A 25,245-nucleotide genomic window follows, 5' to 3' on the forward strand; every position below is an offset into this window, starting at 1 on the left:
AATCCACCTTCTTAGTGTGATTGTGGGCAGTTTAGTGATCCCTTCTCTGACCCGGGCTAGGATCAGCTATTTATAGGGGTGCCGTGAGGATTATACGGGGCAATGCCTATAAAGGGCGAGCTTGAGCTAGTCACTGTGCTAAGCGCTTGTACGGGCATGGCCCTAATGAGTTGGCCCATTTTTCAGATGAGGAAACTGAGGCTCGCAGGGCGAGAAATCTCGTCCTAGGCATCAAGCTGGCAGAGGCGGAGGTGGCCTGCACCCCTGCGAGCCTCAGTTTCCTCGCCCGACCCGCTCCTCAGGGCGCCCCGCTCCTGCTGATGCCCCGCCCCGTTCGTCCAGGTCCCGCCCTTGGCCCGCCGAGCGCCGGGAGTCGCCGCACAGCCCCTCGCGCCTCAGCCAATCGGCCGCGGGCGGCGTCGGGTGCCTTCAGCCTCGCCCGCAGTCCTCCCGCCCGGCGCTCGCTCGCTGCCTCGCTCACTCAGCCGCCGCTGCTGCTGTGGCTGTCGCCGCGTCTCTGTCCACCGACTCGGTAAGGCCGGGCTAAGGCCGCGCGCCGCGGGGGGGGGGGTGCTGGCGGGAGCCGGGGGCTGGCTGCGGCGGGGCCCAGGGCCAGGGGCGGACGGGGACTGCAAGGGCCCGGGCCGAGGAGGGGGGCGGGGGGCCGCCGCCTGTGTCGGGGCGCCGAGGGACAGCGGTTCTTAGAGAGCTCGAAACCGGAGCGGGGCGGGACTCCCCGTACCCCGCAGTGGATTGGGTCTAGGGCGTCCGCGTCAGTGTCGGTCCGCATGCGGGCAGGTCCGGTGTGGCTGCGGGAGGGATGCTCAACCCTTCGGACTTAGCAGGACGCCTCCGGGCTGGGGCCAGTAGGGCCACCGGCTATCTTTCCCTTCCCATCTCACCGTCACTTCCCAGGAGTGGGTTGATTGGGTCTCGGGGTCTGCCCGAGGATCGGTCGGCCTTGCGAGCAGGTACTGTATGGGAGCTGGAGGGACGCTTGACTCTCCGGACTTGGCAGGATGCCCCCGGCCAGGGGACCCCAGGACTGCCGGTTCCCTTTCGCCAGCATCCCACTCCCCTCGCCGAAGTGCATTGGGTCTGGGGATCCGCGGTAGGGCGGTGGAAAGGACGCGACGGCGAGATGGATGCTGAGCCCTCGGGATATGGCAGGGCGCCGCGGATCCTTCCTTTATCTCGCCCCATCCCCTCCCCCTCTGAGAGTGGATTGGGTCTGGGGGGCCGTCCCGGGGTCGCGGGCCGGCCCAAGCGGGAGCCAGAGGGACGCTAGGGACTCAGCAGGGCGCCGCAGACCCCCTCCAGGCTCCCGACCCCCTCCAGGCTCCCGCCCCCGCAGCGCCGCCGTGGGGACACGCCCTTGGCGCTGGGACTCCAGGCGGTGTCCAAGCGCCCTAGGTGGATGCGAATGGAGGCGCCAGGCCTGGGTCCCCTCTTGCGAGCATCCTCCATCCCCCCATGCGGCGCGCGGTCTAGGGCAGGTGGGCGAGGAGAGCCTGCCCAAGGTCGCGCCGGGCCGGGGAGCTTGCCTTGCAGGGGGTGGGAGTGTGTGGGCGCTTCACGTGACCAGGCCTGGGCGAACTTGGCCTGCGAGCCCGGACGGCACGGTCAGGGCGGTAGAGCAGCCCGGGCTCCGGGGCCCCTATTCCGGCAGTCCCTAACCCCAACTCCCTGGGCGAGCAGACAGTTCCTTTCGTTTTGGAAAGGCTGTGGATCAGTGTCTTTATAGTGTAAATCGGTGGTTGACTCGCGTTAAAGCCGAACGGAACAAAGATGATCTTACTTTTTTAACTCCAAGAGTTAAAAATCTCGAGAAATCAGGTTGAATACAGAACTTAATATTCCCAACTCGGAGCTGCTTTCGGTTTCCTCTGTGCTCCATGTGATATTAAAATATTGAAGGGCAGATTTTAGTAGGAAACTGCTAACTTTGTAAGTCACCAAATAAAATCAGTTTAACCTTTTGAAAAGTGTATTTTGTTACACCATTTTCTCACACAGGCTTCCGGTTTCTGGTCATTCCAGATATTCAAGCATGCTTATTTCCTTCTAAACCACAAACCAAATGAATAAAAAAATGGCCGAACACACCGGTCTTTTAATTTATTTTTTTATGCCAGCAAGCAATCACCCCCCTTTCCAAATTATTTAAGGTGACTCTTAGTGAGTGTGGCATAAATGAGAACATTAATGCTGATGATAATGCTTATCGTTGAGGCGAGGGAGTGTTTAGTTGTAAGTGATAGGAGCTGAATGCAAAATTCTCGTTGGAGTTTGGGGTGGTTCTGCCCCTGCGTGCCCGGGGGCTGCTTTTCGTATGTAAATGAACGGTTTCCTTCCAAAGATGTGTGGCTAGACCTGATCTTGCACATTGAACTCCATCTGAACAGCTGTTGGAATCAGAAAAAGAGCCATCTTAAGGAGTGCACATACTTTGTATCAAGAGTGGCAGAAATTGGCGTCATGCACAGGCCGAAATAACCTTTCGAGTTTGTACTGAAAACAAGCGGCCTAACCCAGAGGTGAAAGGAAGAAAGCTGGCGTCGCTGCCGCCCGGCCTTGGCCCCAGAGACAGCCCCCGTGGTCACCGAGCGGTCAAGCCTGGGTCTCCGGGGAGTCCTGGGGCGAGGGCCCGGGCTTACGCAACCCTGGCCCCGCGTGCCCATTCATGGAAGCACAGTTAATTGTTCCTTGGGCTGCGCGGTGAGCCCCTTCCGGAGGCGCTCTGGGCTCCCGGGGCGCGGGGCAGCGTTTCTGGTGTGGGTTGTTTTCGGGCACACCAAGCTCTTAACTGTCCCCAAAGTTGACCATGCAGGGCTCGGCCTTCCCACCCAGAGGCGCTGCATTTCGTCCGCTGTTGCCGGAGTGGCAGCGCCGCCGACGCGCGCCAGCTCGCTCCGGAACGTGGCTCCGAGCCGGCCCGGTGGAACAGGATCTGAACGCCCGGGGCGCGCCAGGCCGGGGGCGGGGCTCGCGGTAACCTTTCCCCTACTTTTCTCAGCCGTCACGTGACGCCCGGGGGGGGAGGGGCGGGCCGCGCCGACCGCAGCTGCTGGCATTGCCTGTGAGGACGCGTTCCAAGCGAGCAATTAAAGTTGCAGCGTGGAGTCTAAAGGCGGTGGGAAGGTGGGAGGCGGAAACGCTTACCCGCTCCGGCCCGGGGCTGCTTCTGCACTTTGATCCAATGCATTTTTTTCCTTTGTTGGAAAAAATGTTTAGTCACTCTGCATGGTTATTATTGGCAGACCTGACAGTTCAGTTACCGGTGGGCGCCTGCACTTTGAATTCCGGAAAAATTGCTGCTTTTAAGAATAAAATTGTTGTTCAAGCTGGTGTGTTTCAAGTGTGTTTCGGAGACTCTCCCTCTTACTTTAACGAGACCTCTACTTTCTTCGAATGGCTTGAGCCCCTCTCGAGCTTTTCCGGCGAGGACTTTTCTGTTTTAAAAATAAGTACTACAGGCACACGGTGCAAAATGAAGGGGGTGCAGGTGGGAATTCAGCACAAAGCTGGCCTCCTCACCCGGTACCCCTCCGCAGAAGCTACCACTATTAAGTTTCCTTGACAACTGTAGAAATAGTCTAGGCTGTACAGGGCATTAAAAAAAATCTGTTAGAGACATCTCACAGCTTCATCAACATCAAATCCTACTGCCAAAGAAACAAACCAATGCTTTATAAAATACAGAATTGGGAAGAAGTAGGGAAGCAGAGGCCAAACTTTCATGGATATGTAAGTAAAATAGCCTTTTTGAGGGGGTTTCCTTTGCATTATATTTGTACACAATGATATTTATAATCTATATAATTATATTTTGAAAGATGTTGCATAAAAATAGGCAATATATGAATAATACTACCAATCTTCAACAGTTCATCCTAACGACATGGTAAAAATATGGATAATCTAAAGGAAGCTCTTAAAAATGTCTGTTACTTAACACAAGGAATATTTTCTGCCTGTTGATTTCTGATATTCTGCTGCGTTTTGTGAATTTCACCTTTTACCCCAAGCAAATATTAGGTGACTGAGAGCCTCAGTTCAGTGGAATGTCCTTTAGTTTTTTTGCATGTGAGCTGTTTTTATGTCCAGGAATGTTTAGGGAAGTTAATAATTGAAAGCAATTGTGCTGCCGAGTGCGGTGTGCCTCTCCAGGCGTACAGTAGGGTAGTGGCCACTATGGAGGGTTGGAAAATAGGGTAGCTGCGCTCAGCTTACCAAGGCTTATCGGCTAATTGTTGGACACCGAGTTCTCTACGTAAAAAGGAAAGGAATCGTTCATACACTCCATGTGGTGGTTCACTCACCCATCCCAGGAATCTGAGGGTCATCCTAGATTCTGCTTCCTAAATGGCTTTTTTTTTTTTAATATTTACTTATTTATTTGGCTGTGCTGGGTCTTAGTTGCGGCATGCGGAATCTAGTTCCCTGACAAGTTTGTATTGAAAGCTAGATCTGTCATAGAGTGAAGTCGGAAAGAGAAAAACAAGTACTGAACGCCAACACATATATGTGGAATCTAAAAAAAAAAAAAAGAAATGGTTCTGATGAACCTAGGGGCAGGCAGGGATAAAGATGCAGATGTAGAGAATGGACTTAAGGACACGGGGGTGGGAGGGTAAGCTGGGATGAAGTGAGAGAGTGGCATGGACCTATATACACTACCAAATGTAAAATAGATAGCTAGTGGGAAGCAGCTGCATCGCACGGGGAGATCAGCCCAGCTACGTGCTTTGTGACCACCTAGAGGGGTGGGCTAGGGAAGGTGGGAGGGAGACGCAAGGGGAAGGGGATATGGGGATATGCGTATACATATAGTTGATTCACTTTGTTATACAGCAGAAAGTAACAACATTGTAAAGCAATTATATTCCAATGAAGATGTAAAAAAAAAAGCTAACACAAAATAACCTTTCCTTTAAGAAGCCATCATATGCTGTAACTCGGACGTTGCTTTTTATGAAATAATACTTCATTTATAAGATTATACATGTATCACTGATTTTCCCAAGTGTCGGCCTCTCCGTGCCCTTAAAAAGATTTAATGCACGGAGTTTTGGTTTCTTTCTCCTTTTGCAAGCAGGCACTGTTGCGCAGAGTGAAGTACAGTAATGCTGCTGAAAGTTAAATGTCAAAGACATTGCGCTGGGGTATCAAACGCAGTGGGAAGAGGAAGGATGGAAATCCACATTCTTGGAGGACTGCTGCTGGCCTGTGGCTGCAGTTGGGAAGGTACAGAGTATGTTCCTGCATTGGAGACCTAATGTGAGTTATGGGTAGCGTGCATACTTTATTTGACAGGAAACAGATCTTACGAATGGCGATGACATGTGCTCTAGCCGCCCCCCCCCCCCCACACAGACGTCTAAGTGGCAGACCTGGAATTTGAACCCGGATCTGTGTTCTCCAAAACGTGTGCCCCCTCCTGCTGACAGGCTGCTTCCCAGACCACGGTGCAGGCAGAGGGCCTGGGTGTTGGCACCTCCCCCAGCCCAGGGCCCACTGGATGTGACATTGAATCAGCTGTGTGTGTTTCTGGGTTTCCACTTCCTCATCTCTAAGGCGGTGCCTCTGACAGCTGTCATCCTGTCTCACAGGGGTTTTCTGAGGATCCAAAAGAGGCCAGGTGTGAGAGTAGCTTTGAGGGTGTGAAATGAATACAGCTTCCAGCAAACAATACCATGGCCGCAGGCAGGCCTTTTTTTTCTTTTGGCTGCATTGGGTCTTCATGGCTGCACGCGGGCTTTTCTCTAGTTGTAGTGAGCAGGGGCTACTCTTCGTTGCTGTACGCGGGCTTCTCATTGCGGTGGCTTCTCTTGTTGCGGAGTACGGGCAGGAGTAGTACGGAGTAGGCGTGCAGCCTCAGTAGTTGTGGCACGCAGGCTCAGTAGTTGTGGCTCGCGGGCTTAGTTGCTCCGCAGCATGTGGGAATCTTCCCGGACCAGGGCTCGAACCCGTGTCCCCTGCGTTGGCAGGCGGATTCTTAACCACTGTGCCACCAGGGAAGCCCCGCAGTCGGGTTTTATGGATACGGCTGCCTTCTGCAGCCCCCAGATTGTAACGTGTGGTTTGACCAGTTCAACTGTACTTCTGGGTGCAAAGAAGAAGCACGTGCGTGGGAAATACGGGGCACCCACCGCAAGGTTTTAGGGACGTTTGAGGGAACCACACCCTGGTGGAGAGGAGAGGTTCGGGGACTTCTCTTGGGTGGACGCATGCCTCTCCCAGCCGTTCTCGCTCAGGCCATTGTCCTGATGTTGGCCAGGTTGGAGGGGGTCCTTCTGGATGGGCGTACAGAGAAAAACACCTGAAGAGGTAGTGCAGGTAATTGGGTTAGACAATTGTATTGGCAGGTTACGCCTGCCAAGACATTCTGTATTTTCTTTCTTTTTTTTTGGCCGCTCAGCACAGCATGCGGGATCTTAGTTCCCGATCACGGATGGAACCTGCGCCCCCTGCAGTGAAAGCGTGGAGTCTTAACCACTGGACCACCAGGGAAGTCCCCAAGACATTCTGTATTTTCTTTCTAAAAATGTGACCCTCGATGACCTTTCCCCAGTTCTTTTTCTTGGTGAAATCACATTTCTCTGTATTTAACTGATTAACCATTACTTGTTGATACGGCACCGTATAAGTGTTACATTTGAGTTTGCTTTATTTTTACAGTACCTCGGTAGGCAGAAGCTGTTGTTTTTCGAGAGCCATAGAAAAAGGGATAATGATTCAGGTTTCCCCTCTAACCTGCCTTGACTCAGCATCTTTACCCTGTAAACGTGAACGGTTTATTATGATATACTTCACTGCGAGAAATGAACCGTGCGGCCAGTTTAATTAATGCGGCTATTCAGTGCTCTGTCATCAATTCAAGATGTAGCCATTCATAAATGAAAGTTCCTGCGCCTTGCCTGTGCACGAAGCCCTCCCCCAAATTTAAAGTGAGTTCTGAGTCTCATGTTCTTGCTTCTAAGATGCTTCCCTCAGATTAGGGAAAGAATAATTTGTATTTGTTTGTGTATACACTTGCTGAACAAACACAAGAGCACAATTACAGAGGATCATGTCTCCAAGGAAATAAGGACTGGCCCGTGGTGTGCAGAGAGGTGGGGTGCCCACACTCTAGTGGAGAGGAGCCCTTTTATTTTTTCTTCCCGTCACTGCTGATTTTTGCCTGCATCTAACCTCTCACCCTCATTAACAGCAAAATGGCAGGAATACTATATACTAAAGAGCAAAAAGGAACCTGAGAAGACACATGAACCCCTGGGCTGGTGAAGCCTTTCCAGAACCTTCCTGGTACTTTCCTTGATGTGCTTCAGGTGGCAGTGCTGAGGTAAACCTGGGTACCACCTTGGTTGTCACGTATGGCAGGAACACGGTCTCCCCAAGTTGGAGCCAGTCCTGGAGGGCAGAATCAGCTTTGTTAGCTGAACCCTCCCAGGCGTTGGTTACCGGCCCATAGAAGAATATGTGGTAGATGGTAAGATAATTGCTCTGCCCCCCGCTAAAGATGGTGCTGCAGATTCTTTGCCTGCACTGGCTTCTCACAGGAGGTTTTCCAAGGGTGGCAGTGCAAGTGTCATCCAACCTCACTCTGATGAGGGATACAGGCTGTGCTCCTGGAGACCCTGCCCGGCACTCGTGCTGCGCTAAGCTGTCGCTTCCTGTGGGTGACCTTTTCTCAGAGGATTTCCAGCTCAGCTGTTTGCCTCTAGATGAGGTGGATTTTAATAGAAGGCAGGGTCCGCTTCTGTGGGCCTGTGAACTGTGCAATTTTAGTGGGAATACTGGAAATACTGGAACATGGGAATAATTTTAGAGTTGGCACCCGCTGTATTTGTAGTTACTGTAGTTTGACTGCTGGTTGCAGTCACATCATTTTGGTTACGACAGAGTGACCTAATTTTATATCTGTGTTGTAACGTCAGGAATCTTAAGTAGAACCTTGTGTGGAGTACTTACCCCCTAACTTGGTAGGTAAGAAAGTGAGTTTTGGAGCTGGACCTGGGACTGATTCCTCGCTCTGCTGTTTGCTGGCTGTGACCTTGGGCAAGTTTCTTGACATCCAAGCCTCTGTCTTCTCATTTGTAGATGGGAATAGCAGGAGTAACCAATTCCTGGAGTTCCAGTCAGAATTAAACGGGTTAATGCAGGTACAATACGGATCACATTGGCTGGCACATGCCAAAGACTTTGGTAGAAAGAATATTTTGTATCTTCATTGTTAAAAGCACAAAAATTAATCTGTACGCCTTATCTATCTATCTACCTACTACCTACTTCTCTCCTTATCTGTTAATTTCATGACTGTTTTGAAAGGCTTCTGACAACACATAATTTATTATATATTATATTATTATATGCTGTAAAGGCCGTTTTCTTGGAAACCTGCTGTCACATGGCCAGTTTTTATTGTTTGTTTTACATCATAGAGGTGATTTTCACACCTCAATTTTCCCCAGGCCTGTTTTGAAGTCTGGCCCTGTACTTTCCATTGGGTGACCTTTCACCTCCTTTCCTGCTGCCTGTTGAAGAACGTGGGGGGGGCGGTGGAGGAGAACGGCTCTGAAGGAGGCCAGATGCCCTTGAGGGAAACAGGATGTCTTATGGATGACTTTTTAAAAATTAATCTATTTATTTATTTATTTACTGTTGGCCGCATTGGGTCTTCGTTGCTGCGTGTGGGCATTCTCTAGTTGCGGCGAGCGGGGTCTGCTCTTCGTTGAAGTACGCGGGCTTCTCATTGCGGTGGCTTCTCGTGGCACGGAGCACGGGCTCTTGGCGCGTGGGCTTCAGTAGTTGTGGTACGCGGGCTCAGTAGTTGTGGCGCACGCTAAGCTTAGTTGGTCCGTGGCGTGTGGGATCTTCCTGGACCAGGGCTCGAACCCGTGTCCCCTGCATTGGTAGGTGGATTCTTAACCACTGCGCCACCAGGGAAGTCCTTATGGATGACTTCTTGATAACATGACCAGTGTTACGATTTGCAGGCCACTGACCTCTGAGGTTAAAGGCTTTTGTTAAAAGGAGTAGGTTGTGGAGAAAGACGGCAACGTGAACACATTTGACAAACAAAGTACAGACCAATTTATTGGCCAGGGAGTTAGAGGGTGGCAGTGGGCTGTTAAAACGAAGGTCGTCTTACCAAAATTGAATGAGATGTTGCAGCATTTCCCCCCCAGATTGTTCACTTCACGTTCACTGTTGGAGAATGTCTGTGGGCTCATGGTTGGTTCAGAGAATTCAACAAGGATGCGTGTCCTGGGGAGATTTACAGCTTATGTCGGGAGATTAAACGAATAACTGACAGGTGAAGGTCATTCGCCAGGAAGTGCAGCTGAAATGGCTAAATGTAACTGGTGGAATTCCTGTGCTTCCGGAAAGGAATTCCGAGGCAGGCACCTGGGCGAGGGGAGCTGTAAGCTAGGTGTGAAGCAGGAAAAGGGAAATCGAGAAAGGTGCGAGGCATCCCGGCTCTGAGTCGGAGTTCACAGGCCACAGGGCATGACCAGTGGGCCTGGCCAAAGAGGAGGTGACCGGGAGACTGAGCTTGGGAGGGCCTCGGGAATAGCGGCGTAATTCAACACCAGAAGTGTGACTTTTAAAAACTGCAATAAATAGGTCGTCCTTCTCAACCCGAGTGTCTTATTCTGGACCTCGGTGTTTTTCCTGGAGCGGATTAGCATAAGGTGCTTAAGCGCTCTGGCACAGACCTTGGTGACTGACTCCCTCCTTTAGTGGCCCTCCTGGTTTCTAAGGCGGCACCATCGCATGGTTGCCACCACGTTCAGCTGGGCGGGCAGCAGCGCCCAGGTGTGTCCCGGGCCGGCAGGTTTGTGCACGATCACCGTCAGGTGGGGCTCCAGGTGGGCGCTCTCCACCTGATGTGGCCAGAAGTGATTTCTGTCCTCCCAGGGGAAATAGACGGGTCCGTAGCCCCACGGCCAACATGCACACAGAGAGGGCTTTGTTTTCAGTATGTTGGATCAATTTCTGGATGTCTCCCCGCAGCTGGGGGGTTGCTGCCACCAGCGGCCACCTCCAATTTACCCCCGAGCTGGTCTGGCGGAGCACTGCAGGAGGGGCCTCACACCAAGCACAGTCCCCAAGGGGCCTTCTCCCCCCACCTAGCCAGACCTTCAGCAGGGAGGAGCAGCCAGCCTGCGCTTCCAGAAGGTTCTTCCACTGTCCCCCTGTTCCCTCCAGTTCAGAATTCTTGTCCGAGGGCCTCCGGTAGCTGCCCAGTGATGATTTGCGAGAACAACCGAGTGCAGAAGTGGAGACAGTTGGTGTGTTTTCCTCTCCAGCCTCCGGAGAATCCGGGGCACAGGTGCACATCCTGTGGGTGGGTCCCTGGGGAAGCCACGGCTCTCCACCCAGGTGGAGTGGTACTCGGGGAGAGGGGCAGCATACCTTCCCAGGACAGCAGGTTCTGGTGCTGGCCAGCATGGGGTGAGGGATGGAGTGAGGACTGCCCTAGCCTGTCCGTGACCCGGCGTGGCAGGCGGTTGGAGGTGTTTCAAGGAGAGAGTTGGCCGGGAGGATACGGGAAAGATGCAAGGTGGGTTTTCAGTTGACTTGGTTTTGGCATCAGTGTAGATGAGTTTGGAGAGAAACTCATGTGCACAGATACAGGGCAAAGCCCTGGGCAGGGCCCTGTGGGTGGTTGAATCCCGGGTGCAGAGGGGCTGGAGGAGGACCCTCAGCAGATGCACTGGTAAGACAGTCTATGCACCTGGTGACCTTACCTGGAAGGGAGAGGAAGCTGGAGAGGGGGCCGGCGCGTGGACACTCAGGGTTTAGCTGCACACCGTGTGTGGGCATGGCAGAGCCCGCACCAGCCCAGGGAAGCCAGGAAGGGGGTGCCGCCCGCTCGCCTGGCCCTTGGGGCCCTGCCGTACCCTTTTTTTTTTTTTTTTTTTTTGGCTGTGCCGCGCAGCATGCGGGATCTTAGTTCCCCGACTAGGGATGGAACCCGCGCCCCCTGCAGTGGAAGCGCGGAGTCTTAACCACTGGACGGCCAGGAAAGTCCCCTAGCGCGCCCTTTGCCTTCACCCTGGAAGGTGGAAGGGATGCAGAGAAGAGGCTGCCCAGGGTAAGTGGCCCGGATCCAGACACGGTCCCCAGCCTGCCAGCTGGCCCCAGGGCCCTTCCTCTCCTGGTGTGTTGAGGTTCCCAGCGGTGCTGACAGTGACAGGACAGCCGTGCCAGCCTGGGCTGGTGCGCCTCGGGGCTCCAGGGATGCAGGCCAGGAAGGGAGAGTTGGGGACAGGGCAGTCTCCGGTCCACATGACAAAGTATTAGTATCTGTTCCTTCCGGGAGGGGATATGTAGGTGTGATTCCTTGCTCTCGTGCGTTGGCAGTATCTCCTGCTGTAAGACAGAAAACATCCTGCTGTGTTAACACAGTAAAGTTCACTGGGGCTCTTTTGCGGTCCTCATAATTCCTGATTTTCCACGAGTTTATTACTGGCGTGCCTCCTTGCACCTGGAGCAGGTCTGGCCTCTCCCGGCATGGCAGGCGGTTGGAGGTGTTTCAAGGAGAGATTTGCCAGCAGTGGGGAGGCCATTCGTCAGCAGTGGCCCTTCAGCTCCAGGCACTTTTGCCAGCCCTGCGGGGCTGCTGACCTGATTGACTGCAGGGAAGTATCCGGAGGAACGGCTTGGCTCTCTGTTGGCGAGGTTCGCACCATTCTCACGGTGGTTTTCAGACTCTGGTCTGGAGCCCTCCACCCCTCAGGGCCAAAGGGAGGAAGAAGAGGGTTGAAAGGCTTTATCCACGAACCGTTCCTGTGTGTTTACATTTGAAGAAAAAGGTCCCCATTTTTAGAGACGTTAGGAACCCTCTGAGCGAGCGACCCAGGGGAGCTGCTTCATGTCCAGCGGCCACGGTCAGCCTTTGGGAAATGATGGTAGCTGTATCTTCATCAATTACTCCAGCTGCTGCTTCGGGGCGACTTGAAGGTGGGAGAGGCAGGGCAGTGCGTTCAGGCTGCACCCACACCCACCTGGGTTGGGTGGAAGGTAGGAGCTGGGGGTATGACCTGCGAGGGTGCCCCAGGGCAGGGGGCGCAGTGACCCCACAGGCAGCCTCGCCCTTCCTTTCTTCTTGTTTCTGCAGGTGTGGTTGGGTGGGTGAGCAGCTATTGAAAGTTGGTCTCTGGGTGTGAGATTTAGCACCGGCTGCAGTGGATACGTGTTTTATTTCCTTAAACATATTTTAAGCAATTATTAGAGCAGATGACAAACATACAGAAGAGACACAGGCGAGAATTCCCTGGCGGTCCAGTGGTTAGGACTCTGTGCTTCCACTACAGGGGGCACGGGTTCGATCCCTGGTCAGGGAACTAAGATATCCCGCAAGCCATGTGGCATGGCCCCCCCGCCAAAAAAAAAAAAAAAAAGAAGCACAGGCATAAGGATTCTCACTTGGTCACAGCCCAACTTCACCAGTTCTCACATATGGCAGTCCCTACCCCTGTCCATCCTTCCCCCACCTCCAGTGGTTTTGAAGCAAATCCCAAAATGATAAAAGATAAAAGTGCATTGGTAAATATTTCAGTATGTATCGCCAAAAGATAGCAGCTCTTACCATTCAATTAATAGTTTTCTAACTTTGATTGTAAAATGTGTGCATATTATATTTGAAACAGTTGTTTTCAGGCACCTGCAAAAAGTCTCATCCTGATGAATGATAACATACAATACACCATATATTTATATTTCCATGTGTATTGGTGAAACAATGCATAGAATTTAATTTGAATCACAAAGTTGGTGATTTGACATTAAAAAAAGACAGCAGCTCTTTCAGAAAATAACCACCATATCACCATATTAAAAGCATTTAATAGTAATTCTTAAGGTTATGAAGTAACAATTGTTTAAAGGGGTCCTTAGCGTGAATGCAGAACTGGGGCCACATCGGGGGAAAGGAGTAGTTATGCACCCACCTGAATTACATGTCTGAGGAGAGAAGGTTCAGATGCATGAGTGTTAAATAGATAACACTTCTGTTTCATGAGACAGCGGTGTTTTTGTGACAGCTTTATTGGGAGGTCATTCACATCCCATAGCATCCACCCACCTCAAGTGTACACGTCAGTGATTTTAGTATATTCACACGTATGTGCAGCTGTGACCCCCATCAATTCTGGGACATTTCATCACCCCCCAAAGAAACCCTCCTCTCCTTAACCCCCACCTCCCCCCGGCCCTAGGCAGCCACTGCTTTCTGCCTCTGCGGATGTGCCTGTTCTGGACGTTTCCCATAGGTGGAATCGTACAATACGTGGCCATCTGTGTCTGGCTGCCTTCACTCAGCATCATGTTTTCAAGGGTCACCCGTGTGGTGGTGTGTGTCAGCGCGTCATCCTTTCGTGTTGCCTGTAAGTAGCATCCTGTTGTATGGACAGGGCATATTTTGTTTACCCCCATTCATCAGTGGGAGGGTGTTTGGGCTGCTTCTACTTTTTGATTATTATGAATAATGCCGCCGTGAACATCACGTACAGGTTTGTGTGCAGACACACGTTTTCATGAGCATGAGCCTAGGAGCGGAATTGCCGGGTCGTGTGGTAACTCCACATTTGACCGTTTGAGGAGCTGCCAGACTTTTCCAAAGGGGCTGTGCCATCTGACATCCCGGCCAGACGTGCACGAGGGTTCCGATTTCTCCACATCCTCTCCAGCGCCTGTCATCGCCCATCCTTTTGATTATGGCGATCCTGGTGGGTGCGAAGTGGTATTTTACTGCAGCTAAAGCTCTGCATTGTCCTGGTGGCTGCAGGGGGCAGTATTCCAAGGCTGAATGTTTGCAAGTGCGAGGCTGTGGATGCCAAAATCGAGGGTGGAATTTTCACTCGATAGATTTGCAGAGGGAGCTTCTCAAGCCCTTGTCATCCGGTTCACTAACTCCTGCTTCTGGCTCAAATCCGGGGAGGCCGGCTCACGATCGTCATCCTGGCTCCTGCAAAACTAGAAAAACAAATTGTCCACCTGGAGGGCACTTAAGACTCTTCTATTTGGTTTTTAGTCTGAACCAATCAAAACAAGCAAATCACTAGTTAAATTCAGAGTTTTTTCATTTTTAAAAAGAATAATTTTTAGGGACTTCCCTGGCAGTCCAGTGCTTAAGACTCCATGCTTGCACTGTAGGGGCCATGGGTTTGATCCTTGGTGGGGGAACTAAGATCCCACATGCCACATTGTATGACCAAAAAATAATAATAATAATACAATAATTTTTATTGGAGTACAATTGATTTACAATGTTGTGTTAGTTTCTGCTGTACAGCAAAGTGAATCAGTTATATGTATACATATATCCACTCTTTTAGATTCTTTTCCCACGTAGGTCATTACAGAGTATTGAGTAGAGTTCCCTGTGCTATACAGTATAGGCCCTTATTAATTATCTATTTTTCAAAGAGTTCTGATAAAGGCCTCCAGAAACGGAGGCTGTAAATATCCTTGTCTGTGTGCCCCTGCCCAGCAGAGGTTAGCTCCCCGAGCAAACACCGGACACATACCTTTGGAGAGAATTGGCTACAAACACTACATTTAGTCTACTACCGTTAATAATCCCTTCCTGTTCTGCAGAAAGCCCTTGAAAGATTTTAAAAATCATTGAGGGACTTCCCTGGTAGCACAGTGGTTAAGAATCTGCCTGCCAATGCAGGGGACACGGGTTCGAGCCCTGGTCCGGGAAGACCCCACATGCCACGGAGCAACTAAGCCCATGAGCCACAACTACTGAGCCTGCACTCTAGAGCCTGCGAGCCACAACTACTGAAGTCCGCGCGCCTAGAGCCCGTGCTCCACAACAAGAGAAGCCACTGCAATGAGAAGCCCGTGCACCGCAATGAAGAGTAGCCCCCGCTCGCCGCAACTAGAGAAAACCCGCGCACAGCAATGAAGACCCAATGCAGCCAAAAATAAAAATTAATTAATTTTTAAAAATCATTGAAAGGGTAGCCAGTCACATAATTTTATTTGCTGTGATGCATGCTGTGCAGAATTCTTACCTTTGTAAGACCTGCTTCGTGTTCACCCCAAGGCTTTGATGGGGGGAGGGGTTGAGTTAACCTTCAGGTTCTGGAAACATCTTAAGAGCCACCTTGGGTAGCTTTTCGAGAAATTGATTCCAGCTGTTGGTTTAAAATGTCTTCAGCATTTTCAATTTACCTGTAGCGAGCTTTTGCTTAGAGTCGTGCTGCTTTCAAATGGGATCTGTCTTCATAGTTAGCCAGGCTCTGGACGTTTGCTCTGTGCCAGGTAAATAATGTGTAATTTTTTTTATCCTTCTTTTTGCCCACGCCGCACGGCTCGCAGGATCTTAGTTCCCTGACCAGGGATCAAACCCAGGCCCTCAGCAGTGAAAGCACAGAGTCCTAACCACTGGACCGCCAGGGAAGTCCCAAATAACGTGTAACTATTCTTGAATGCTGGACACATGGCACCAGGCCAAGGTTCCGTGAGGGGGATGCAAGTTTCGCCGACTTGCTTTTTTTCTTTCAAGGTCATCCGAACAGCGCTCTCGGGTGCCCATCCCAGCCACTCCCTCTGCCCCAGCATCTCCACATGGGTGCCCCGGTCCATCCCGGGGTGAAGGCTCCATTCCCAGCCCACCCCGCGCTGTGGCCCTTCTGTGTGTGGAGGCTCAGTGGAGCCCACACGGTTCAGACCCCAGCCCCAGGGCACCTCCGAAACCTGTCTGGAGCGGGTCACCCTCCCCGTCCCCAGTGTTCCCGCTCTGGGCCACGCTCTCCTGGAGGACCACCCCAGCTTCGTACTGGTCTCACTTCCTCACCCCACCTGCCCCTGGCTCCAAACAGCGGCCCGAGTGGTCTTCTTTGGAACAGACACAGACACAGGAACTGACGTCCCTGACTCACAGCCCTGGGATACTTTTCCATTGCCCTTAGCATGAAACCCGACTGCCTCTGGGACTTCCCTTTCTGAATTTAGCGCCCACCTCGAGCCCAGCCACCCTGCACCTCCAGCCCTTTCCCAGGTCTGCCTTCAGGCCTGAAAGTCTTGCCCTCTGGCCAGTCCTTCTCCTGGGCTTCCGTGTCACCTGGGAGGTCCCCTCTGTCACTCCCTCTTCTTTCCACCCCCTGTCTGAGCTGCAGGAGGGCAGGGGGACCTCCATCCTCCCTACGGCTGTCACATAGGAGGCACTCAGCACACGCTTGTTGAACAAACCAGTGAGTGAAAGTTGAGATCATTCGTCCTGATTTGCTGAAGACTAAGCTAGTTTGACTTTTGTAACTGGGTGTCTCTGAAACCGCCTTGCCCTTGATTTTGACGGGTCCGACATCTGCCCCCAGTGGGCTTATTACACGGGTCAAAAAAGGAGACATAGCCTGCGATGGGGATACACACACGCACTCCCAATTTCGGATCTTTATTCTGGTTTGTTCTGGATTTTTAGCTCCTCTTTATCCACGTGTGCTTGGTGCCACACGGTTTAGGAGGAGGTGGCACCATCGCCCGCCTTCAGAAGGTTGGCAGAGGGGCTGGTGCTGGGGAGGCCAGGAGGGAAGAGGTGAGGCGGGATCCCGCCAAGGAAGCAGGTGAAGGGAGACCGGATATACCCAGCAGGGGAAATGCAATGCACTTGCCTCTGCCAGGCAGGGAAGCCTGCAGGGAGGGCTGAGCCTGCAGCGGGGGAGGGAACGTGATACTGGCTGTTGACGGCAGTTGGATTTCTGCAGCCTCTGAGGAGGAAGGCCCAGCCTGTCTTGTCCACACCCCACCTCCCCCTGAGGGTTCTGTGCGTCTGGTTTTCGTGGAGTCCTTTGTGGAGCCTGAAGGGGTTTCTCGGGCAGGAGCCCCACGCGTACCAGGGGCCAAGGTGTTTGGCGTTGGTCCTGTTTTCCCACCGTTGATCCCTGAAGATAAGGGATCAGGGGCCATTGTGGACGCATTTGTGGACTTTCTGTGCCAGCCTCTAGGCTGGCTGGTGGGCGGGAATGGGATTTACCTCCCATTTGCGGGGCAAGTTGCTAAACCTCCTCGGGCTTCCTGGGTCAGCCGGGTGTAGACTGGGCGGCAGAGTTGGGTGGATGGCGGGTAGTGGAGGGAGGAACGAGGGGTTCCCGCTCCTGGACTCTGCTGACCACCCAGCGCCTCTAAGCAGAGGCCGCAATTGTCTGTATCTGGCTGGACCAGCAGGGGAGGGGTGATGGCTAATCACAGAATCGGGTGTGTTAATGAAAAACTTGTAATCTATCAAATGGGAGGAAACAATCAGATTCAGAATGGATTACGCTTCTCTACAAGTTAGAGGTTTTCTAACGTCCGGTCAGTGCCCCCTCCATGTTACGTTCTCCCCTTGTCTTTCCAGGAGCTCGATAACCATGGCGGAGGCTCACCAAGCCGTGGCCTTTCAGTTCACGGTCACTCCCGACGGAATCGACCTCCGGCTGAGCCACGAGGCCCTCAGGCAGATCTATCTGTCTGGACTTCATTCCTGGAAGAAGAAGTTCATCAGATTCAAGGTTTTCAGACACTTGCTTCAATCTGTACAGTATTCCCTTTATTGAAGTTTCAGCGTGTCAGAGTGGTAGTTGACACATCATGTATGTTTCCGTGGTCCTTAAGGCTTGTGAAACACTTTCCCATGGATTGCCTCGCTGAATTCTTGGAGAAATTCTGTAAGGCAGGTAGGGTGAATCGGGGCCCCGTAGGGCAGGTGAGGAAATCAGGACTCGGAGAGGGTAAGTGACGTGCTCGGAAGAAGCAGAATAAAGGCTAGACTCCACGTCTGGGCTCCGAGTCCAGAACCCCCTCTACACCTTGTAGGAAAAGGGTTGTTTTTCAGCTGTGTGAAACCGCAGCGAGTTCAACAGCAGTCTCGCCAATAAAATAGTCCAGCGTTGAAAACCATGCACGTAAATGCAAATACAGCTAACCACTCATGCTCTCAATTCTGTTTACCTGCAAGAGTGGACATTTATTCACTGTTTTTAAGCACGTGTCTTGTTTTTAATTCACTTATGTAAAAAATTACAAAAGTCATGAACATGCATGTACCCTTTGCTTAAAACTTCCCCAATTGTGCTGTTTAGGGAAACACTGCTGGGGAAGATCCCCGGGGTGCTCCTTCCCTGCCGCCTGTAAGAATAAATCTTTCCTTCTCCCGAAAAAGAGAAAATAAGAATCACAGAAGGACAAATGCATGTTTAAAAAAATTCAAACAAGACGAAAGTGCACCAGAAGTGTCTGCCCCGCTGTTCCCCAGTTTGTGTGTTTGTTGTCCAGTTTTCCCTTCAGAGGGCAGCTCCAAGGCGGGCTTTTGAAAAGGCACTTCCCTGGTGGTGCAGTGGGTAAGATTCCACGCTCCCAATGCAGGGGCCCCGGGTTCGATCCCTGGTCTGGGAACTAGGTCCCACGTGCATACCGCAACTGAGTTCACATGCCGCAACTAAGGAGCCTGCCTGCCGCAACTAAGACCCAGTGCAACCAAATAAATAAATAAATAAATATTAAAAAAAGAAAAAGGCCCAGGAGCTAGGGTGGATGGGAACAGTGACCAGGGAGACAGTGGACCGGCCCCTGGGACCTGGCCAGGCTGGACAGGTGTTCCCGGGCTCTGCCAGAGGGGTCTGGGGCTCAGGTACATGGCCCCGTCACGCTGGTCCCTTGTGGGCGCCAGCAGCATGACCCACCCGAAGTGGAGGAGGGCGCCACCTACAGGGGAAAGTGCCCTTTGCGCTCCTGACCTTGCTGGGACGCCTCCTTTTACCTACAAATGGAGGAAAGTAGAAGCTTGGGTGCCCCGGTGTGGCCGTTGTCTTAACCCAGTGTAGACGTTGTTCCCGGACTTTAAAAACCTTGTGGTACTGCTGAGGGGGCAAGACTAGCGTATGAAAACAGTGCACAGCAAGGGTGCATCCTAACCACGTGGTTCCTTAGGGGACCATCTGATGCTCAGAGGAAGCGGGGGAAGGCTTGCATAGCTGCTGCTGGTCGGGGGGTGGGGGGGTGTGGTGAGCAGAGACCTTTAATCTAGAAACGTCCTCCCTCCATTTTAATTTAGCGTATGTACCTGTTTATTTTACAAGAATGGTTCAGAGAACACCAGAAGGCCCCCCTGCACCCAACCACTTTGTTTAAAATCTTTTGTGATTCTCCATTATGAGAATAACATGTAGGGATGTGTAAGTCTCTTCTGAGAGAATTCAGATAAAGCTTTGAGAGTTTTTTAATCTATTATCTTAACTATTATCATGGCTTCAGTAAGATTTTTTTAAAATTTTGTATTTATTTTTAAATTTTTAAAATATTTTGCCTGCGCTGCGTGGCGTGCGAGATCTCAGTTGCCCGACCAGGGATCAAACCTGGGCCCCCTGCATTGGAAATGCAGAGTCTTAACCGCTGGACTGCTAGGGAAGTCCCAAGATTTTTTAATTGGGAGTTTTGGAACATACGCAAAAGTAAAGAGGGTAATAAAGCCCCACTGCTCGTTTCCGTAGCTGTCAACATTTCGCCAATTTGGGGTCATGTGTCTTCCTTCCCCCTCCACTGCTCCTTTTTTTTTTGAAGGCAGGCTGGGGGAGCTTTGGCTGAAACATCTTATGGCAAATTCTTGACATGAAGTGAGGTTTCCTGGAAATACCTCGGGTTGAATGGTGTCTGATTCAGGAGCAGCAGGAGGGGTGGTTTTGGAGTTGGGGGGGGGGGCTGTCCAGGCATCCTGGGTGTAGCATGTTGGGGAGAGGACATCGTGGTTGGCAAGGTGGCCAGTGTCCTGAGTCAGTCTGGGTGAAGCTCGGGAATCTGTATGTTAAACTAGTGCTTCGGGTGAGTCTAATGTCCTGGGGTCACTCTCTGGGGGAACCGTTTTAGGAAGGGTTTTGGCTCAGAAGTAGAGGAAGGGAAGGAGCTGGACAGAAGTCGGAGCAGCTGGGGGCTGGAGGCTCTGGGGAACGCTTCCAGTAGTGATAGTGTGGCCGCTTAGCTGCCCCTGTGTGCAGACCCCCCACCCCTCCACTGCCTGCCAGCTCACGGGCCCCCACCACCAGGAGGGAGGTTGCTCATGCCGTGCGTGTCTGTGTTTAGAATGGCATCATCACCGGCGTATACCCGGCGAGTCCCTCCAGCTGGCTCATCGTGGTTGTGGGCGTGGTATCAACAATGTACACCAGGATCGACCCCTCTTTGGGAATAATTGCAAAAATCAATCGGACCCTTGACAGGACGTAAGTAATCCTTTCAAATCTCCAACCGTCTAGGGAGTTATTGACTTCTTTGTTGCTGACGTTTTCATGTCTTCTCACACGTCATGGCTGTTGTGGATTCAGTTTGAGGCTTTTGCTGTGGTTGTCATGTCGGCTTTCTCCCCGTTTCCTGGACTGGTATGAAGGTCCCCTCGGGAGTTTGGGGACCCTTGTGGCCCTTTCTCTGGAGACCAGGGACAAGAAGGGCAGCCTTGGTCCTGGGGTACCCGCCAGGACATGTCAGGGCCCGAGGTGGGAGCCAGCAGTGGCAGTCAACTTAGCCTGGCCAGGGGGACCCTCGAAACGAATTTCTGCCCCAGGAGCCGGTTCTGGACAAGGTCTCTTCCCTGCACTGGGGTCCGTCCTGGAGTTCTGGGACCCTGGGAACTGACTGCTGTCGGGGTCTCTGGGGAGACCTCAGCCCCTCAGCTCCCTGTCTGATTGGCTTAGAACACGGGGGGGACCCCAACACTCTCTCCTGGTTGCTGTAGATTTTTCTAGAAGCTTTTTTAATACCATGATATTCGGCCAGGCGGGGCCTTGGGTTGATATTTTTCTTGCAAGGTACGTGGTGCTGGGGTCTCATGCCAGAATGTTGGCCGTGCCCTCGAGGGCATTTCTGGAGCCCCTCTTTCTTCCCTCCGGTCCTGGGGGTGGCCCTGGCTCCCGTGTAGCCTCTCCTGCCGTTTGGCCCCTGCGCTGCAGTGACCTCTCTCCCTGGGGTCTCCGACATGAAAAAGTGAGGAAATGTTCAGAGGTGCAGATTCCTGCCCAGAGTCACAAAGAGGGGAAGTGGGGAGCTGGAATCCAGACCCAGCTCCGCGTGGTCGGACACCTGTGCTTCCTTCAACGTGCCCTGAGCCTCCCCTCGGAGAACCTTCTTGCCAGGCAAACGCAAAAAACCAGCACCTCTGGGGGCTTCCCTGGTGGCGCAGTGGTTGAGAGTCCGCCTGCCGATGATGCAGGGGACACGGGTTCGTGCCCCGGTCCGGGAAGATCCCACATGCCGCGGAGCGGCTGGGCCCGTGAGCCATGGCCGCTGAGCCTGCGTGACAGGCTCTGCAACGGGAGAGGCCACAACAGTGAGAGGCCCGGGTACCGCAAAAAAAAAAAAAACCAGCACCTCTGCCTTACTGGTGTTTGAGTGGCCAAATGATGGGACACACACAGGGCTGTTTCCATTACCCCATTTGTGATGGTGGCCGTGACTCTGGAAGGCACATTTACAATGTTTGTTTTGGCTGTACCAAGCAGCTTGTGGCGGGATCCTAGTTCCCCGACCAGGGATTGAACCCGCGCCCTTGGCAGTGAAAGCGCCAAGTCCTAACTGCTGGGCCACCCGGGAAGTCCCGTGGAAGACATATTTTTATCTTCTGGTTGGAAAGTACTCGTGCCTCCAGCTCGGCTGTGGCTGTCCCCTGCCAGACCTTTGATCCTATTCCTGTGTTGCTTGTTACCACCGGAGGACGTCGTACGTCTGTTACTAGAGAAATAATAGTCCCCAAGTCCTCGTCCTGTGCTTGGGCTTTGCTTTTCGCGCCACGGGTTTTGGGAGACAGGTGGGGTCTGTGAGGGATGGGGTGCATCCCAGGTGTGTCTACGGGGTCCCTGGGCCATAGCTACAGGGTCGGGGCTGGGCCTGAGCTAAACAGATGAACTTCTGGGCCTTTTACTAAATCAGTTGGTTGTTTGGATTTGAATATCGTTCTTTCAGAAAAGAACAGGAAAGTAACGCGGCCAAATGTGACATAAAGGAAAGCTCCCAGCTCAGGACTGAATTTGATTCCGATCACTCTAAAGAAATGATTAAGCGGTTTTAAGCGAAAGGTCTGAATCTTCTTACATTGCTTTGAGCGGGTGCCCCTCGCTCCTGAAAGCTGCCCCACATTCATGGTGTCCAGGGAGACGCGAGAGTCACCGCGAGTCCAGCTGAGCCCCTTGGAGCCTCCGGCCACCTCGGGATTGCTGGCTCCTGCCTTTATAAGCGTCCGCAGGGCCCAGGATACAAAGTCCTGTCATTGCAGTGGAAGCACGCCTGTGCTAGACGCCTGCCCGACGCCTTGCTCTGCCTGGGGGCCGGGAAGCCAGGCAGGGACCCTGTCGCTCTCACCTCCCTGCCCCAGCCTCTCTCTTCCCCTCCTTTATTTCCGGGGAGCCGCAGGCCTGCGCCCCCTGCAGACAGTTCACCTCCGATTTCCTGTCTACTTGGGTTTAACACAATTTTTTAATTTACTTTTGAATGGGGGCCGTCTCTTTGCACTGGATTATATTTAGAAGTGTTGCCTATTTAAAGCCCTTTCTAATCTGGGTCTTTATAAGATTTGTTTCTTTGTCCCTCTAAACCAATTGCGGTAAACTGGGCCATCCCTGGCCCAAATTTAGAAAGACCAGGTGAAGGGGCCAGCGTCTTCCAGGTTCAAGGGCTGTTCTGCAAAGTCTTCCTGGAGGGGGTTCCCAACGTCCTGAGCTTGCAGCTTCCCTGAATGCAGGTGTACGTCGTGCTCCGTGTAAGCCCATCCCCTGCAGCCTCGGAAGGGGCATGCCCTTTAACAGAAAGCTATTAAAGCTGATGCTTGCTGTCAAAGTGCCTGTGTGCATATATATAAAAAATGCTGGGGGACTTCCCTGGTGGTACAGTGGGTAAGAATCCGCCTGGCAATGCAGGGGCACGGGTTCAAGCCCTGGTCCGGGAAGATCCCACATGCTGCGGAGCAACTAAGCCCGTGCGCCACAACTGCTGAAGCCCGTGTGCCTAGAGCCCACGCTCCGCAACAAAGAGTAGCCCCCGCTCGCCACAACTAGAGAAAGCCTGCATGTAGCAACAAAGACCCAACACAGCCGAAAAATAATTAAAAAAAAAAGAAAAAAATATTTTAAAAAATGCTGAACACATCATTTGTTAATGTAAAAATACTACTTGATTTTTGTGAATCAAGTGGGTGTGTCTTTTCCAAGTTCAGTGACATAGGACTTAGAAATCTAAAGCATAGATTGTCTGAAAGACAGGTTCTTAAATCCAAATTTGCTTGTAGATTAGACCATCAGAAAAGAAGGTAGAGGTTTAAAGTAGAGACTACAGTTAAACTTGAATGCAAGAATTGACAGGTTATAGAAAGATATGTTTTGAAGCAGACGTTTTGCCAGTATTTTACTTTTCGTTTCTGTGTTACTGAAGTAAGAGAAGATGTTTAATTGGTGGTTTCCAAATATTGGCGAAACCTTTAGGTTAAGGATATAATTGACGTAAAACATTGTATTAGTTTTTAGGTGTATAACATAATGATTTGATATATGTATATATTGCAAAATAATTACCAAAGTTTTGTTAACATCCGTCACCAAATATAGTTAGAAATTGAAAATGTTTTTTAGATTTCATGTATAACTGAGATTGTACAGTATGTGTCTTTCTTTTTTCAACATTTTTTGAAAAATTGAAGTACAGTTAATGTATGATATTGTGTTAGTTTCTGGTGTACAGCAAAGTGATTCAGGAATATATACATATATATATTATAGTTTTCTATATCTGTGAGTCTGTTTCTGTTTCATTAAAAAGCTCATTTGTGTCATATTTTAGATTCCACGTTTAAGTGAGATCAGATGGTGTTTGTCTTTCTCTGTATGACTTATTTCGCTTGGTATAATGCCCTCAAGGTCCATCCATGTTGTCACAATGGCAGGATTTTCTGCTTTTCTTCCTAGCTAAATAATATTCCATTGTATTGATACATACCTACCACCTCTTCTTTATCCATTCGTTTGTCCGTGGACACTTAGGTTTCCATATCTTGGCTGTTGTAAATAGTGCTGTTGTGAACATGGGGTGATTTCATTTTCTTCAGATAAAAGCCCAGAAGTGAAATTGTTGGATCATATGGTAGTTCTGTTTTTAATTTTTTTTTTGAGGGACGTCCATACTGCTTTCCACAGTGGCTGCATCAACTTACATTCCCACCAACAGTGCGTAAGGGTTCCCCTCTCTCCGCAACCTCGCCAGCATTTGTTATTTAAATTATTTTTATTTTGAAAATATATTGTGGTTTCCAAAACAACTAAAACTACAGCCCACAAAGGTGAATGAGTAGCTGCATTTCTTCTCATTTTTGAAGTCCCATCTTTACCAGGTAATATATTACTCTCCTTAGCAAACGAAAACATTTTCTCTGTCAGTTTTCGATTTAAATGATCATTTTACGTCATCAGTGTCTACGTGTATTCATGGTAAGTGTTCCTACCCAGATCAAAAACAAGCTCTTTTGATCTAAATAGTTGAAGTAATACTTGTGCCAGTTGATCTGCGTTTCTTATGCATCCTGGTGAAATCCCAAGGTGTGTTTAAGGAAAAAGCGTCATGAGTAGCAGGAAGGGAAGGTGCAGGATTGCTGCCGGCTCCCAGCCCAGGAGAAAGCAGGTCAGTCTGGGGCTGAGCTCTCATCGTGGACGGGCCACTGCCTCCCCCATAATCTCCGTCCTCATTCCTGGGCCTGGAGGAGGTCGTCCACGCTCCCCAGTTGTGCAGATTAGCCTTGGTGTGTTTCGAGGGCCAGCAAAGCAGTTGTGGTTGGTTCATCTCAAATCCAGGAGAAGGATGGCTGAGTCTTTTGAGAGTTGACCTAACACGGGTTGTCGTCTCCCTGATCAAGCCTGACTCCGATTGGGGTCTGTGGCCTCAGCTGTGTCCACCGGAGACCACCCACCTTGTAGCACGTGGCGCCTCTCGGCGCCATTGCCCGTGGCCTCCTTTCCACGCGGACGAACCTGTGGCTTGTCTGGTCTTGTCTCGGCAGTGGCTACATGTCCAGCCAGACGAAGAAGGTGGTCAGCGGCGTCCTCTTCGGCACGGGCCTGTGGGTGGCCCTCATCTTCACCATGCGCTACTCTCTGAAGGTGCTGCTGTCCTACCACGGCTGGATGTTCACCCAGCACGGCAAGATAAGCCGCGCCACCAAAGTCTGGATGGTAATGATGCGGACTCACCCCAGGGCACAGCTGGGGTGGGCGTTTCTAA

General features: G+C 51.5%; 1 protein-coding gene across 2 annotated transcripts in view; it reads left to right on the top strand.

Annotated features, from left to right (window-relative positions):
* Positions 1-372: 372 nt before the first annotated feature.
* Positions 373-25,245, top strand: part of CPT1A (carnitine palmitoyltransferase 1A) — a 63,649-nt gene continuing 38,776 nt past the window's right edge. Inside the window, exons 1-4 of one of the 2 annotated variants that reach the window (XM_049712981.1) lie at positions 373-532; positions 17,360-17,513; positions 20,077-20,216; positions 25,025-25,196. In XM_049712981.1, the coding sequence (XP_049568938.1) occupies positions 17,373-17,513; positions 20,077-20,216; positions 25,025-25,196 (453 nt within the window). In that variant the 5' untranslated portion in view covers positions 373-532; positions 17,360-17,372. Of the gene's footprint in view, positions 533-830; positions 972-17,359; positions 17,514-20,076; positions 20,217-25,024; positions 25,197-25,245 lie in introns of those variants that run through there. The other variant, XM_049712982.1, reaches the window with a different exon arrangement.

This window comes from Orcinus orca, chromosome 8 (assembly GCF_937001465.1).
Source record: "Orcinus orca chromosome 8, mOrcOrc1.1, whole genome shotgun sequence".
Lineage (NCBI taxonomy): Eukaryota > Metazoa > Chordata > Mammalia > Artiodactyla > Delphinidae > Orcinus > Orcinus orca.